The 12,054-nt window shown below is 39.8% G+C and overlaps 2 protein-coding genes across 2 annotated transcripts; one reads left to right on the plus strand and one right to left on the minus strand.

The window, feature by feature from the left end:
* Nucleotides 1–533: 533 nt before the first annotated feature.
* On the minus strand, nucleotides 534–6,607 carry Pgant7 (N-acetylgalactosaminyltransferase 7). The gene is made up of 3 exons (XM_017179392.3): nucleotides 5,872–6,607; nucleotides 3,905–4,381; nucleotides 534–2,858 (listed from the first exon to the last, which is right to left on the minus strand). Exons 1-3 carry the CDS (start codon nucleotides 6,074–6,076, stop codon nucleotides 1,765–1,767), a joined length of 1,776 nt encoding a protein of 591 aa, XP_017034881.1. The 5' UTR covers nucleotides 6,077–6,607; the 3' UTR covers nucleotides 534–1,764.
* A 748-nt stretch (nucleotides 6,608–7,355) lies between these two features.
* His3.3B (Histone H3.3B) lies at nucleotides 7,356–10,693 on the plus strand. Its single transcript, XM_017179245.3, has 3 exons — nucleotides 7,356–7,512; nucleotides 9,300–9,601; nucleotides 9,668–10,693. Exons 2-3 carry the CDS (start codon nucleotides 9,320–9,322, stop codon nucleotides 9,794–9,796), a joined length of 411 nt encoding a protein of 136 aa, XP_017034734.1. The 5' UTR covers nucleotides 7,356–7,512; nucleotides 9,300–9,319; the 3' UTR covers nucleotides 9,797–10,693.
* Nucleotides 10,694–12,054: the final 1,361 nt, after the last annotated feature.

The raw sequence follows: 12,054 nt of genomic DNA on the forward strand, positions 1-12,054 counted from the left end.
TTTATATATCAAAATATAAGGTATCGAGCCAGAAATCGAATTAAACCTTATAATAGCAATATTATCAAATAAAAATATCAAAAAACATCATATCAAGAAGATCGTAAATTTTGATATAACAAAAAATTTGAATATCGAATAATATCGATTCCTAAAATATCAATTAAAATGTATTTAGTTTGTTTACTTCTATAAATCAAATGAAACAGATTTATTGCACATATCTATATTGCAACGCAATCTTATAAATATCGACAATTAGTCGATATTCAATATATCAATATTTTTTGCATTGCCAAGGGTAAAGTTAAGGGATGACCAGCAGGAAACAAAGTTTTCCAGCAAGGTAGATCTCCAGATTGGACCCTTTTTAAATACCTCCTTCGTATCATTCTATGTTCGTCTGGGATTTGGCAACAATTTCTTTATATACAATATATTTCACAAGTACTTTAAACCCTTTCCAGCACTCAAGTGAAAAATTACACATAGTAAATCCCAACCAACAGGGAAAAATAAACCACAGCAGGGGATTTACAAGATAAAGTGTTTAGAAAACGTATTTATTTCTATGCTATTATTCAGACTTATCGATAACTCTAGAGTTACATTTGAATGTAAAAAATATTGTTTTCAAAACTCCAACTCCCGCAGCGCACTAGCAACGATACTTAGTTTATGTATTACCTGGTAAACAGAGAACGTTACGGAAATTTAGAAGATTAAAACAAAAGAACAAAAAATTAAAATTTGGATCCAATGCAAGACCCGTAGAGCTCCGCTCCGCTTCAGAGACTCGCCCGGATCCAATTGGATTGGAATGTGGCAGCATTGAAACTTAGCTAAGGTTAGTTTTGGGTTTACAGGAATACAGGCTAGGTTAGTACATTGATTTTGTGTTGGCAATCATAAAGCAAAACACGTTCTTAATATCATCATCATCTATTGCACTCGGATTCGCAGACGATTGACTCTGTCTCCCTCTCATTCGCGTTCATTCTATAACTATCGCACTGTCTCACTCAATCGCACGAACATAACAAGGGCGGGCGGCATGGAAATCCCCTCAGAGCCTGGACTCCAGTCTTTCTTCATTTTGATTAACTGAACACTTTGGGTATATGAGATTCTTCTATGATTCTTCGATTGAAATATTTAGCAATATATCTGGGAATGTGATGTATTGAGGTTTTATCAAGATATATAATAATTTTGATCGCATTTTCAATTTGTTCATATTATTTAAGATTTTAAGTCTTTGCAAATTTATTGTACAACATCGAAACTCCTACCAAAGACCTTATAATAACAAGATGAGTAACGCAATGTGACTTGAATTTTTCGTGCTTGATCTACGTATGGGCGTTACTCATCTTATTGTTATTATTTCTACTAAGCTTTAATAATATCATTTGCCGATTTTTTTTCCTTGGCATTTTATGCCCTGTGACTCGAACCCTAACTCTAGCTAAGGGATTTCCATGTGTCCGCCGCAGTGCCTGTGTACAGTGCGTTACAAAAATGCTTACATCTGTACGGTTTCTTGTGATTTTTTAGTTTTTTTGTTTTGTTTTTATACTTGTTTGCGTTACAAATCCAATAACAATTCCTTTTCTCATTTTCACTAAATTGCTTTTGTCTAAAATATCGCCCCTTGCCCCGGCTGAAACCCTTGTGATCCATCTCCTTAGATCCTCCTGCTGCTCCTCATCTTACGGCTCCATCTCCTCTTCCTCCTCCGCCTTTCCGACCTTTTTGCTGGACTTACCAGCGCGGGCGTATCTCCTTGAACCACCACTGCTGGTAGCTATCATTGACATCGCAATGACCCAGGGCCAGTTGCTGGGTGGCCGGATGCAGAGCCATACACTTCTTGTGGACACGATGCATGAGATGCTTCGTATGCTCGTTGTACTGCCAAGGACCGTCGACAGTGCCCAGTCGGCAGACAGCCAACTTGATGCCCTGACGATCGGCCTCCACACAGCGCTCGCCCACGCCCAGCTGTCCAGCGGCATTGAGCCTGACCAGTTGATTGTTGCCGCCGCCATGGCAGTAGGTGAGACCCATAATGGCCGGCGGCTGGTGGCCCATGGAGTCCAGGCAACCCTCGGAGGCCACCGAGCGCAGCTCGCCCCAATGCAGATTGGCCGGCAGACCCGGGAACTTGTCATATACATCGTAGGCAATGTGATCCATGAACCACTGGAAGCTCTTGCAGTTCAGGCGCTTCTTCAGGGCCAGCTGCTCGCTGATGTCGCCCATGTCCAGGTAGCGGGCCAGCGGCTCGCGCGTATAAAAGTACTCTTTGTGCGTGTCGTCGAACCAGGTCTCGATGACGCGCTTGTAGTTGATCGTGATCAGCGGACCCTTCTTCTTGCTGGCCAGCTTGCCGAAATTATAGGGCATAAAGCCGCGATAAACATGGCCCACTCGGGAGCAGGGCACCCACTCGATGCTGCCGCCGCACTGCCAGATCTTGAAGCTCAGCTCGAAATTCTCACCGCCCCAGACCAGCAGGCCAGGATCATAGGCGCCCAGCTCCAAGAAGTATTCCCGATTGATGGCAAACAAGCCGCCGGCATGTGTGGGACTGCGATAGGGCTCCGAGTTGTGGGGACGGCGACGCTGCTCTCGTCGTGGCACCTCGTTCTCCTTGTACAGCATGCCCCACTCGAAGATGCCGCGGAAATGATTATCCGTCCCGTAGACAGGCCTGTACTCGAAGTTTTTGTGATCGATGCCATCGATAATGGGCACGGTCATAACAGTGCGATCCCGGTAAATGGGCGCCAGCAGCGGTGGCAGCCAGTTGATGTTCACCTCGCAGTGGGCGTCCAGGAACACGATCACCTCACCTGCAAGCAGAATATAGGATTTTACAAAGAGTTTCGAATGCGATAATAAAAATTATAAGAAGTGGAGAGCAATGAAAGTCACAGTTCCACTTGAGGCACTTAAATGATTCACAATTCCAATAATAATAAGTGCTCTCTATATGTTTAACTATTTTTTAGCAGTTAAGAATGGATGCCTAATTGTGTACAGAAGCGTTGAAAGCTCTCAAAAGCTTTTAACGGTACTTCTTAGTTATACTTAGTTAGGATGGATCCCAAAAATGTCCACTAAAAATATTAAATACGGACAAAGAATCGGACTTTCCGCATTAGTTTCGCTAAATGCTCAAAAACGGACGCGCAAACGGACAAATGGCAGACGAGTATAGCGAAATCTCAGGATTAAACCCGATAATGTTGTCGTAAGGGGATCGCAATCGAAATCTTATTCGGATTCCGAAAATTATAGCATTTTCTGCCACAAAACCCATGACATGATTAACATTATTATCGTTTATGAGCCTGAATCGGACGTTTTGTCCGCTTAAAACCCGCAATATCGTAAACGAACGTTTTTGATTATCAAAGTTAAAATATAAAACTAAACCAACTTTTTTTTTAGTGAAAAGTAAGTTAATTTAGTACTAAAATAAAGTTACAGATATGCAGATATGTAATAGGCATGAGTTTTTTCTAACATTACAGGTAAACGAAAGCTTCTATGTTCTTTTTAACAGCATATTTGAGTTTAAAAGGCACAAATGTTTCATTTAATTACTTCCATTATTGTGGATTGTGGCACTAAAGGGTTAAATGTGGAGTCAAAGCTGATGGAACTTTAATGATTGACTTATCACGTTTGGGTTTTAAATCATTTCATAATGAGCTTGTGGGTGGTGAGTCAAAGAGTTTATCAAACGTGGGATTTTATCTTTTGGATATTTTTTTTTTGCTGTCTTTAAAAGTATCTTTAAGATGCCACAAATATTAGCTTATTATGGCACGTTCTTAGACTCTATGATTATAATAATTTGATATGGTAATAGATTTCCTCTTAAAATACACACCTGTTGCCTCCATGGCTCCCCTGGAACGCGTCCGTATGAGGCCTTCGCGCTCCTTATTCCTAATGACCTTGACCAGGCCCTTGAACTTCTTCACATACTCATCCAGCTTGGTGCTCAGGTTCTCCTTATCGGAGAAGTCATCCACGAGTATGATCTCGTGCAGCATGTGCGAGGGCGAGCGATCGATCACCGAGTGAACCGTGCGCATGAGCACAGAGAAGCCTTCGTTGTGGAAGACAATGATCACGCTGGTGCGCGGCAAATCGAAAGGATAATCCCAGTGGCGGCACTCTTCCAGCCGCGTGTCCCGCACCGAGCGATGCATTGAGATCTCGTCGGAGCAGGCAATGTTCATGCCGTACTCCATCTCGGAGGCATCGGCCACATGCTTCTTCTCCGGCGACAGATTGTGGGCCTCGCCATTCTCCCCGGGGCCGGTGCGTGGCTGGAGGTCTTTGGGCTCAAAGTTGCCAAGACCTGCAAATGGGAATATTGAATGTGAATGTGAGTGCAAACCTGCAGCAATTGTTTAAATATTGAGCTAGCCTTTTTTACATTTTGTATACCCTTGCAGGAGGTATTGTAATTTAGGAATTAACTGAACCACACTGTCTTATGGGTAATTAAGTTAAGAAGTTAATTTATTACAAATTTTGAAAATAAAAATATAAAAAAAAAAATATCTTGCTATTAAATATGTTAATATTATTAACTATCCTTTTTTATAATATTTATGGATTTCAAGCGAAACTAATAAATGTAACACGCGAAATTAGTTTTGCGTAGCTCTCGTTTCACGGTAATTATTTTTTTAAATGTTATAATATAGCTATGACAAGAAAAATAATAAAAATACCTTTGACGTGGCTTTATATAGTTACAGCATTAAAAACCAGAAGGGAAGTTTCTTCAACAAGCCGAAGTTTGTATACCCTTGCAGCTTGAAAACTAAATTTTTTTAAGACTAATAAATCAAATTCTTGTCAATTATTTATAACAAAAAAAATGTTTTCTTAATATTTTATTATTATTAACTAGCTTTTAAGGCATCCTATGCCTTCAAGGAGACTTAAAATATTTGCTTATTTTAATCTATAATTATCTATATATTTTTTATATAACTTTTTGAATATATCAAAGATTAAAAAAAAAAAAAACCATAACTAAGTAAAAAAAGCTTTAGATTAAATTTGGAAAACTTTTTTGTGCTAGTTTTCCCAAGGTTAAGAAATCTGCATACTAAAAATCGTAAGAAACTAAAATGTTTGCCCATTTTTACCAACAATCCAATTTTAGCCAATTTTAACAAAATCGATCAAATTAAACAAAAATTATACTAATTTTTAAGAAAAATTAAAATTAAAAAAATTACAGCTAAGTAAAAAAAAACATTAATTTCAATTCAGAAAGTGGTGTTGTTACTTTTTAAAATGTTAACAAATCTGCTTAATTATTTAAAAACTTAAAATTTAAAATGTTGCCAATTTTTTTTATCATTTTAACGATGTAACCCCTTATAAATTTTTGAAAAACTAAAATAAAATTAAAAACATTTTTTTCTCCCATGACTAGATAGACTTGCCCGTCAAGAAAATGATTTATGGTGTCGGAAATGACTCCCTCACTGCGTTGCAGCCTCCTGACTAGGATTATAATACCCTGCATCTATATAAAATCTAAATCTAAATAAAACCGCTTTGGAGTGTTGTTTACATTTTGTGGAATTGGCGAATTCGGGGGTCAGTGTTCGCGGGTGGGAAATGTGCGCTTTTTAAGCAGGTTTTTTGTTTTTGTTACCAAACTATAAATGAGTAATTAGTTGGCTGTTCGAGCTAGAATAGTGCCTTGAGGCACTACATTTCCATACATTTTCGTAGGAAAGTGGCAGGCGAGGGTTAAACCGAACTTAATCTTAAATTTAAGACACGTTGTGAGTGATCTGTGGGTCCCCAGAGTAATCTACTCACCATCTATCAGCTTGGGCACCTCCCGCGGACGCCCCTCCATCCGGCGGTGGGCAAACTTGGGGCCACCGAAGCGCGAGTGGTACGCCTCCTGGACGCGCTTGTGATGGTCACTCCAGTTGGCCAACAGGTAGAGCAGCGGTAGCAGGACCAGCAGGCACAAGGCCATCCGGCAGATCCGCCCGCTGCGGATGTTGCTCACGCGCATCTCTCTCTCGTTCGCTGGATATCCTCTCTTGATCTCTGTCTTCGCCTCTTCGTGTGCGCTTCTCTTCAAGCCTCGCCTCACTCCTTTCCCCAAGTCTTTGCCGCTGCGGCTATCCGATTCTGTTGACGTGTCTAGTGGCCAAAAAGAAGAAGAGACCGAACGAGAGCAAGAACAAAAGAGGCAGCGGGGCGCTCAAAGAATATTCGGTTCAAATGCCGCTGCTGCTCTGCCGCGACTCTTCTCCGGCCCAATGGCGGGTGCAGGTGCGAGCGGGACGGGGCGCCAGGTGATCAAAACGGCTGCCGATAATGACCAAGTGCCGTTGCTGCGACCGGGCGGCCAACGAATATTTGCCAATTTGCCTATTTGCGAACCGAACGGGTGTGAAAAGCGCTTGCCGGCTGAACGCGCCGCTGTCACAGAACGATTTCGAGTGCAGGTTGCACGACTTACGACTTTTCGCGGTGCAAACGTAAACAAAAACGGAGAAATGTTCAACGCAGTGTGACCGCCGCCAACTATAAAAATATCACAAGACTATAGATATTCCGAGGTAGCTGAAAATATTGGTTAAATGGCTTGGATACATTTTTCTGATATATATTTATACATATTCGGGGGTATGGTCCAAATTGTTTATACATAAATATGACAGGATTCAAAATATATAATCACTCCAAATTTTTTTTTTTTTTTAGTATTTTGACAAAAACACTGAAAATAATCGAACATTAAGGAAATTTGTAAGTTCCATCTCTAATGCTCATTTGCGCTAAATAGAGCTGACAAAAAATCGATGTTTTCAACTCCAGATTTTTTTATGTTTTGCGGGCGAAACATCGATAGTATTGCTTTTATTACATTATATTTATAAATCATTTTAGTAGTTTATTTCTTTATTTTATGCCAACAAGTCGTCTGTCATATTTATTATTAAAAATTATTAAAAGGCTCAAAAATTTATTATAATTTGAACGCCATATAAGTTTAGTTTATGATTGTAACGAACAAAAAACACACATTAATTGGCTTTTACTAAATTATATTAATCTAAAAACGCATTAAAATTAATTGAAACTAAAAATCGTATTCTTTTAAGAGAGAAATAAAATAATTTTTGGCACAATTACTTAACGCCTTGTTCCCATTTAACAGCTGCAAAATATATTTTCAAAACTTCGATAGTTAAAAAAAAAAAATTGATGTTTTGAAGAAATGTTAAACATCGATAGCATCGTAGAGCTCCCTGAATTGAAATTCAGAGTGACCAAGGGAAAAATATCACAAAATATCAAATGAGAATATCGCGATTTCGAGTGGGCAAAAAATTCACTGTACTATCACACTAATTTTATTGTGAATCGAAAATTTCGTTCGTGTGGTCGTCTTTGTGAGAAAGAATTCTAAAGAATAATAATTGTGTTTTCCATTTATTGGTGAGTGCTGAAGGCAGCTACCCTGCTATTTGTACGCTTATTTGCTTGATATTCCGTGCGTGTGTGTAAAGTAAAATGCAATTGCGCTCCGTATTCTTTTTTTCTTGTCTGAAGTATTGTTTTGGTTTGGGGGCTCCGCTGGACGGCCCGGCGGAGCCCCGATTTTTCACCGCTCTTACAAACATACACATCTACATCCACTGGATACACACAAATGCGCGAAGATTTGAGAGGTGTCTTCGTTTTTTTTTTTATTCGCACGACAAATGCATCGAAGAATAGTGGAGAAGGGGAACACCGTTTTGGGTGTGCGTGTAGTGGTGTGCTGCTATTTTCCAAAATGGCCGCCACGCAGAAAGCGACCGCAGCAACAAATAAATTTATTTCCAATTGCAATTTGGTTTATTGGCGCAAACGCGAACTTATGCCAGAGTTGGCTTCCAAAAAGCATGAAAACATTAATTTTGGTGGCTGGCAATTGTAAAATTGTGATTTATTGGCTTGCAGTTTCCCTGTGTGTGTGTAAGGGGAATGCAAATGTGCATATGTATGAGCGTATGCGTGTGTGTCTGTGTCTGTCATGCGCAGTTTCTACAAATTCTGGATGCTTCGGCTGAATTCTTGTTTCTCTTTCTCCCTCTATCCTTCGTGACAGTCCCTTTCCTCACTTCATGTTGCATAATTTTTCCTTTTGACATTTTCCGAGGATGTGTAGTCTAAATACAAACACATTCACATACATTTGTACATCCACAGATTCGTACTGTGGCAAAGACGCAATTAGTCGCTCCTCTCTTTTTCTCCTTTTCTAACGCGAGTGTGCTGTGTTGCTGTCCCGCTTTAACTTGCCGCCTTTTAATGCGCGCCAAGTTTTGGCTTCTGCTTGTTTTTTCTTTTCATTTTGTTTATGTTTACTCTTTCTTTTTTCGCGCTTCGTGAGAGGGGAGAGGGGCAGCTAAAGAAACAACTGGAAAGTAGCTCAGATGCAGATTGGTAGTAACTAATTAGCAGGAATTGGCATAAAAAGCGTTGAACGAATATCGAATTAATAGAAAAGCAAATCTCTTGCCTGTGCACATTTATTTCTTTTCTTTTCTTTTCCTTCTCGTTGCACACATAAAAAATAAAACTACAACTCATTACTTCAACTTGATTAATTCCGCATAAAAGGCCAAATAAAAAGAATAGGAGAGGGAACAAAAAGCGCGACTCACGTTGTGCTGAGAAAAGAAAATAACAATAAGGAAAAAAAATTTTGAAGTGGCCACTCCATCCACCGTGGAACTGCCGCTGGTCCGTGGCAAGCGAGGCACGACTTGGTCTGGCTTTGCTCTGCTCGCCTCCTTCCCACATCCACTCGAGCAGAAGTTTCTCAAGTGGCTCCCCGTCTCTGTGTGTTCCCAGAAAAAAGAAAAGCAAAAAATATGGAAGTGTTTGGCAGGCAGCTGTCACGATTTGTATAATATTTAATATTTACATTCCAACCCTCTACGCCGTCATCCTAGTCTTCATTCTGGCAACGGATCTTGGATAGACGTCAGTAGGCCGCCAGCGCTTCGGCGCTGTGCATCGGCTCTTACTTTGGCTCCCCGGCTACATTCAGAAACTATAATGTCCTTGTCAGTATCCTGGCGCTCTCGCGTGGGTTAAACAGTGCTTTTTTGGTTTAAGATTATTTTTATAAGACAAAGTTATTGTTTAAAAAGTTGGTGATAGCTTCGACTATAAATTCTGTTGTTTTTATATGGTAATATAATATCGATTATCTTCCCTGTGAATTCTTGCAGTTTTCAATAAATAAAGAAAAATGGCCCGTACCAAGCAGACCGCTCGTAAATCTACTGGAGGAAAGGCTCCTCGCAAGCAGCTGGCTACAAAGGCCGCGCGTAAGTCCGCCCCATCAACTGGCGGCGTAAAGAAGCCGCATCGCTATCGCCCTGGAACTGTCGCTCTGCGTGAAATCCGTCGCTATCAAAAGTCGACCGAGTTGCTCATCCGCAAGCTTCCCTTCCAGCGCCTGGTGCGTGAAATCGCACAGGACTTCAAAACCGATTTGCGTTTCCAGTCGGCCGCTATCGGAGCCCTTCAGGTGAGATTTGACTCTTAAATCGAATCGAATATGTATTGACTTTTTCCGTTCGTTGATGTATTGCAGGAGGCATCCGAGGCCTATCTGGTGGGCCTTTTTGAGGATACAAATTTGTGCGCTATTCACGCCAAGCGCGTCACCATTATGCCGAAGGACATTCAGCTGGCGCGCCGCATCCGTGGCGAGCGTGCTTAAGCAGTATCATCATCATCAGCAGCAATCTTTGCTGTGAAACACACGCCGATCAATTCACCATTCGTAATCTTACATACTAACATAACCATTTACACAACCACAACATACACCTGTCGCTTAGTGTTAATATTGCGAATGGGAAAATCGGCAAAGTTTGACGAGATCAATTCACCATTCGTAATCTTAAATACTTACACAAAACACTCACACAAACCCAACACATTTGTCGCTTTTTGTTAATTTTACGAATGGGAAAATCTACAAACTTTGACAACAACCACATATAAACAGAAAAAAAAAAACAAAAAAAACTTAATTATAATGCTTAAATATAACTTTAAAATCTTATTATTATTATTATACATTAGTTTGTAAGTTTTTTTTCCGCTTGTGCTGAAAGCTGCTTCGTCGCCGTCTGCATGCCGTGCAACCCATCTGCGTCCACATTGTTGCGGGGATACACGGGCGGCCGTCATCGCCTGTCCGTCTGCAACATCTGCCACCAACTACTCCAACAATTGTCCGGATGGCGGGCCGTGAAAGTCAGTGCTTCATGGATCTGGAGGCGCCTGCCAACCCTGGCCATTTCTCAGGGGGAAGTCGACCATCTGGCTGCCGGGATTCGTGGTGCTGGCAATCATGACCATTCAAACGCTGTTTGGGCGTGGTAAGGCGGACAGACGGTGGCCGGACTGCTCAATGGTATCTCCCAGGATTCGGAGAAAGGCTACAGGACGGTGGCGGAGAGCCCAAAGGCACTGGCACCTATAAAAGCAAATGAAAATGATATCCAACATAACACCGAAGACCGAATTGAGTACACTTACTTTTACATATTACACTATAAATACATATAAAACTAAATATATATATATATATTATATATAGAAAACACTAGATATTAATACTCTTCCGTTTCTTTTTGTCCTTTACTGCGAGCCACAAACAAAAACCGTTTATCACCGATTTCGTGTTCGGTTCCGAGTCTGAAAGCCAGAAATGCCTTTCGAAAATGAGATATCCTCGAGAAGGCAAGGATAACGTTCAATAACTGAAAGTGGACGAGCGTCAATCGGACTCGAAACCGGGATACGAAGGCGGGGATGTACATATTAAATAGCAAAGACGGATGGACGGACGGCTAGTTGATTAAACAATAAGTTTTAGAATTACATGCATTTTTTATACGTTTAGACGGAACGCAGAATACAAACGAAAGCAAAGCAAAACAAAAACAAAAAGCCAGACAATGAAGAAAATATAACGACTCAGTAAGCAAATTTCCCGATACGATAATGGAAAAGCATCAATTAATAATAACCGAAAACCAGACATGGAATATGCCCAATATATACTGTATGTAGTTTGACACGCAAAATATTCAATTGTATTGTACAACACGCATATATCTGCATATATATTGTAATGTAATGTAAAACTGTGTCTAGTTGCACACGAAACATTTAATACATATTATGCATATGTGTCTATCGTAGTTTACGAAATGCAAAAACCAATCCACAAATCCGAAAACAACAGACAGCTAAAAAACTTGAACGGAAACCATCAGCAAAAAAAAAATAACAAAAATCACCCAAACAATAAACTGTTTTTTCTAGAGAAAAAACCAAAAAACAAAAACAAGTCTCACATTTTATTTATTTTTTTGGTGGAAACGAAAGCAAGAGAGAGAGGGCAATACAGGTATGTACATATATATATGACATCGATGGGGGAGAGGCAGAGGGGCGGCTGGGTACAGTTGGCTCACAAAATCAAAAGCCAACGGCATTTCGCTCTCTGTTGACGTGTGATAATCTCTATGCGTTTGTTTATGAGTGTGTGTGTTCGTTATCTGCACGCGAATGTAAATACTTAGATACATATGTATGTACATATATAAAAACAATATTTATTTTGTATATTCGATCGGTATTGCTTTTGATCTTTCAAAGTTACAAGCTTAAACCTAATACTTATTTTTTACATTTTAATTTATTGTTTTGCTAATTAACAATGTCAAGTTATAGAGGTGGTGAAAAACATTTGAAATTACTATAACTAAGTCAAAAAATCATTAACTTCAATATGAAAAGCTTTTCTGGTTAATAAATCTTTAAAAGAAATTCACAATTTACAGTTTTTAAATAAAGTTTCTGTAGATTTAAGGATGTTACCCCTTTTCAACTTTTTAAAAAATTGACTACATTTTGTTTTAATTATTTTCTAAACATTTTATTATTTATTAATTGAGATTT

The sequence above is a fragment of the Drosophila kikkawai genome, chromosome X, assembly GCF_030179895.1.
Source record: "Drosophila kikkawai strain 14028-0561.14 chromosome X, DkikHiC1v2, whole genome shotgun sequence".
Classification (NCBI taxonomy): Eukaryota; Metazoa; Arthropoda; class Insecta; order Diptera; family Drosophilidae; genus Drosophila; species Drosophila kikkawai.

Coding starts and splice junctions, on each gene's coding strand:
- His3.3B (XM_017179245.3), top strand. CDS start 9,320: ATGGCCCGTACCAAGCAGACCGCTCGTAAATCTACTGGAGGAAAGGCT. Junction 9,602..9,667: donor CCGCTATCGGAGCCCTTCAG/GTGAGATTTGAC, acceptor GATGTATTGCAG/GAGGCATCCGAGGCCTATCT.
- Pgant7 (XM_017179392.3), bottom strand. CDS start 6,076: ATGCGCGTGAGCAACATCCGCAGCGGGCGGATCTGCCGGATGGCCTTG. Junction 4,382..5,871: donor GGTGCCCAAGCTGATAGATG/GTGAGTAGATTA, acceptor TCCCATTTGCAG/GTCTTGGCAACTTTGAGCCC. Junction 2,859..3,904: donor GGGAGCCATGGAGGCAACAG/GTGTGTATTTTA, acceptor TTCTGCTTGCAG/GTGAGGTGATCGTGTTCCTG.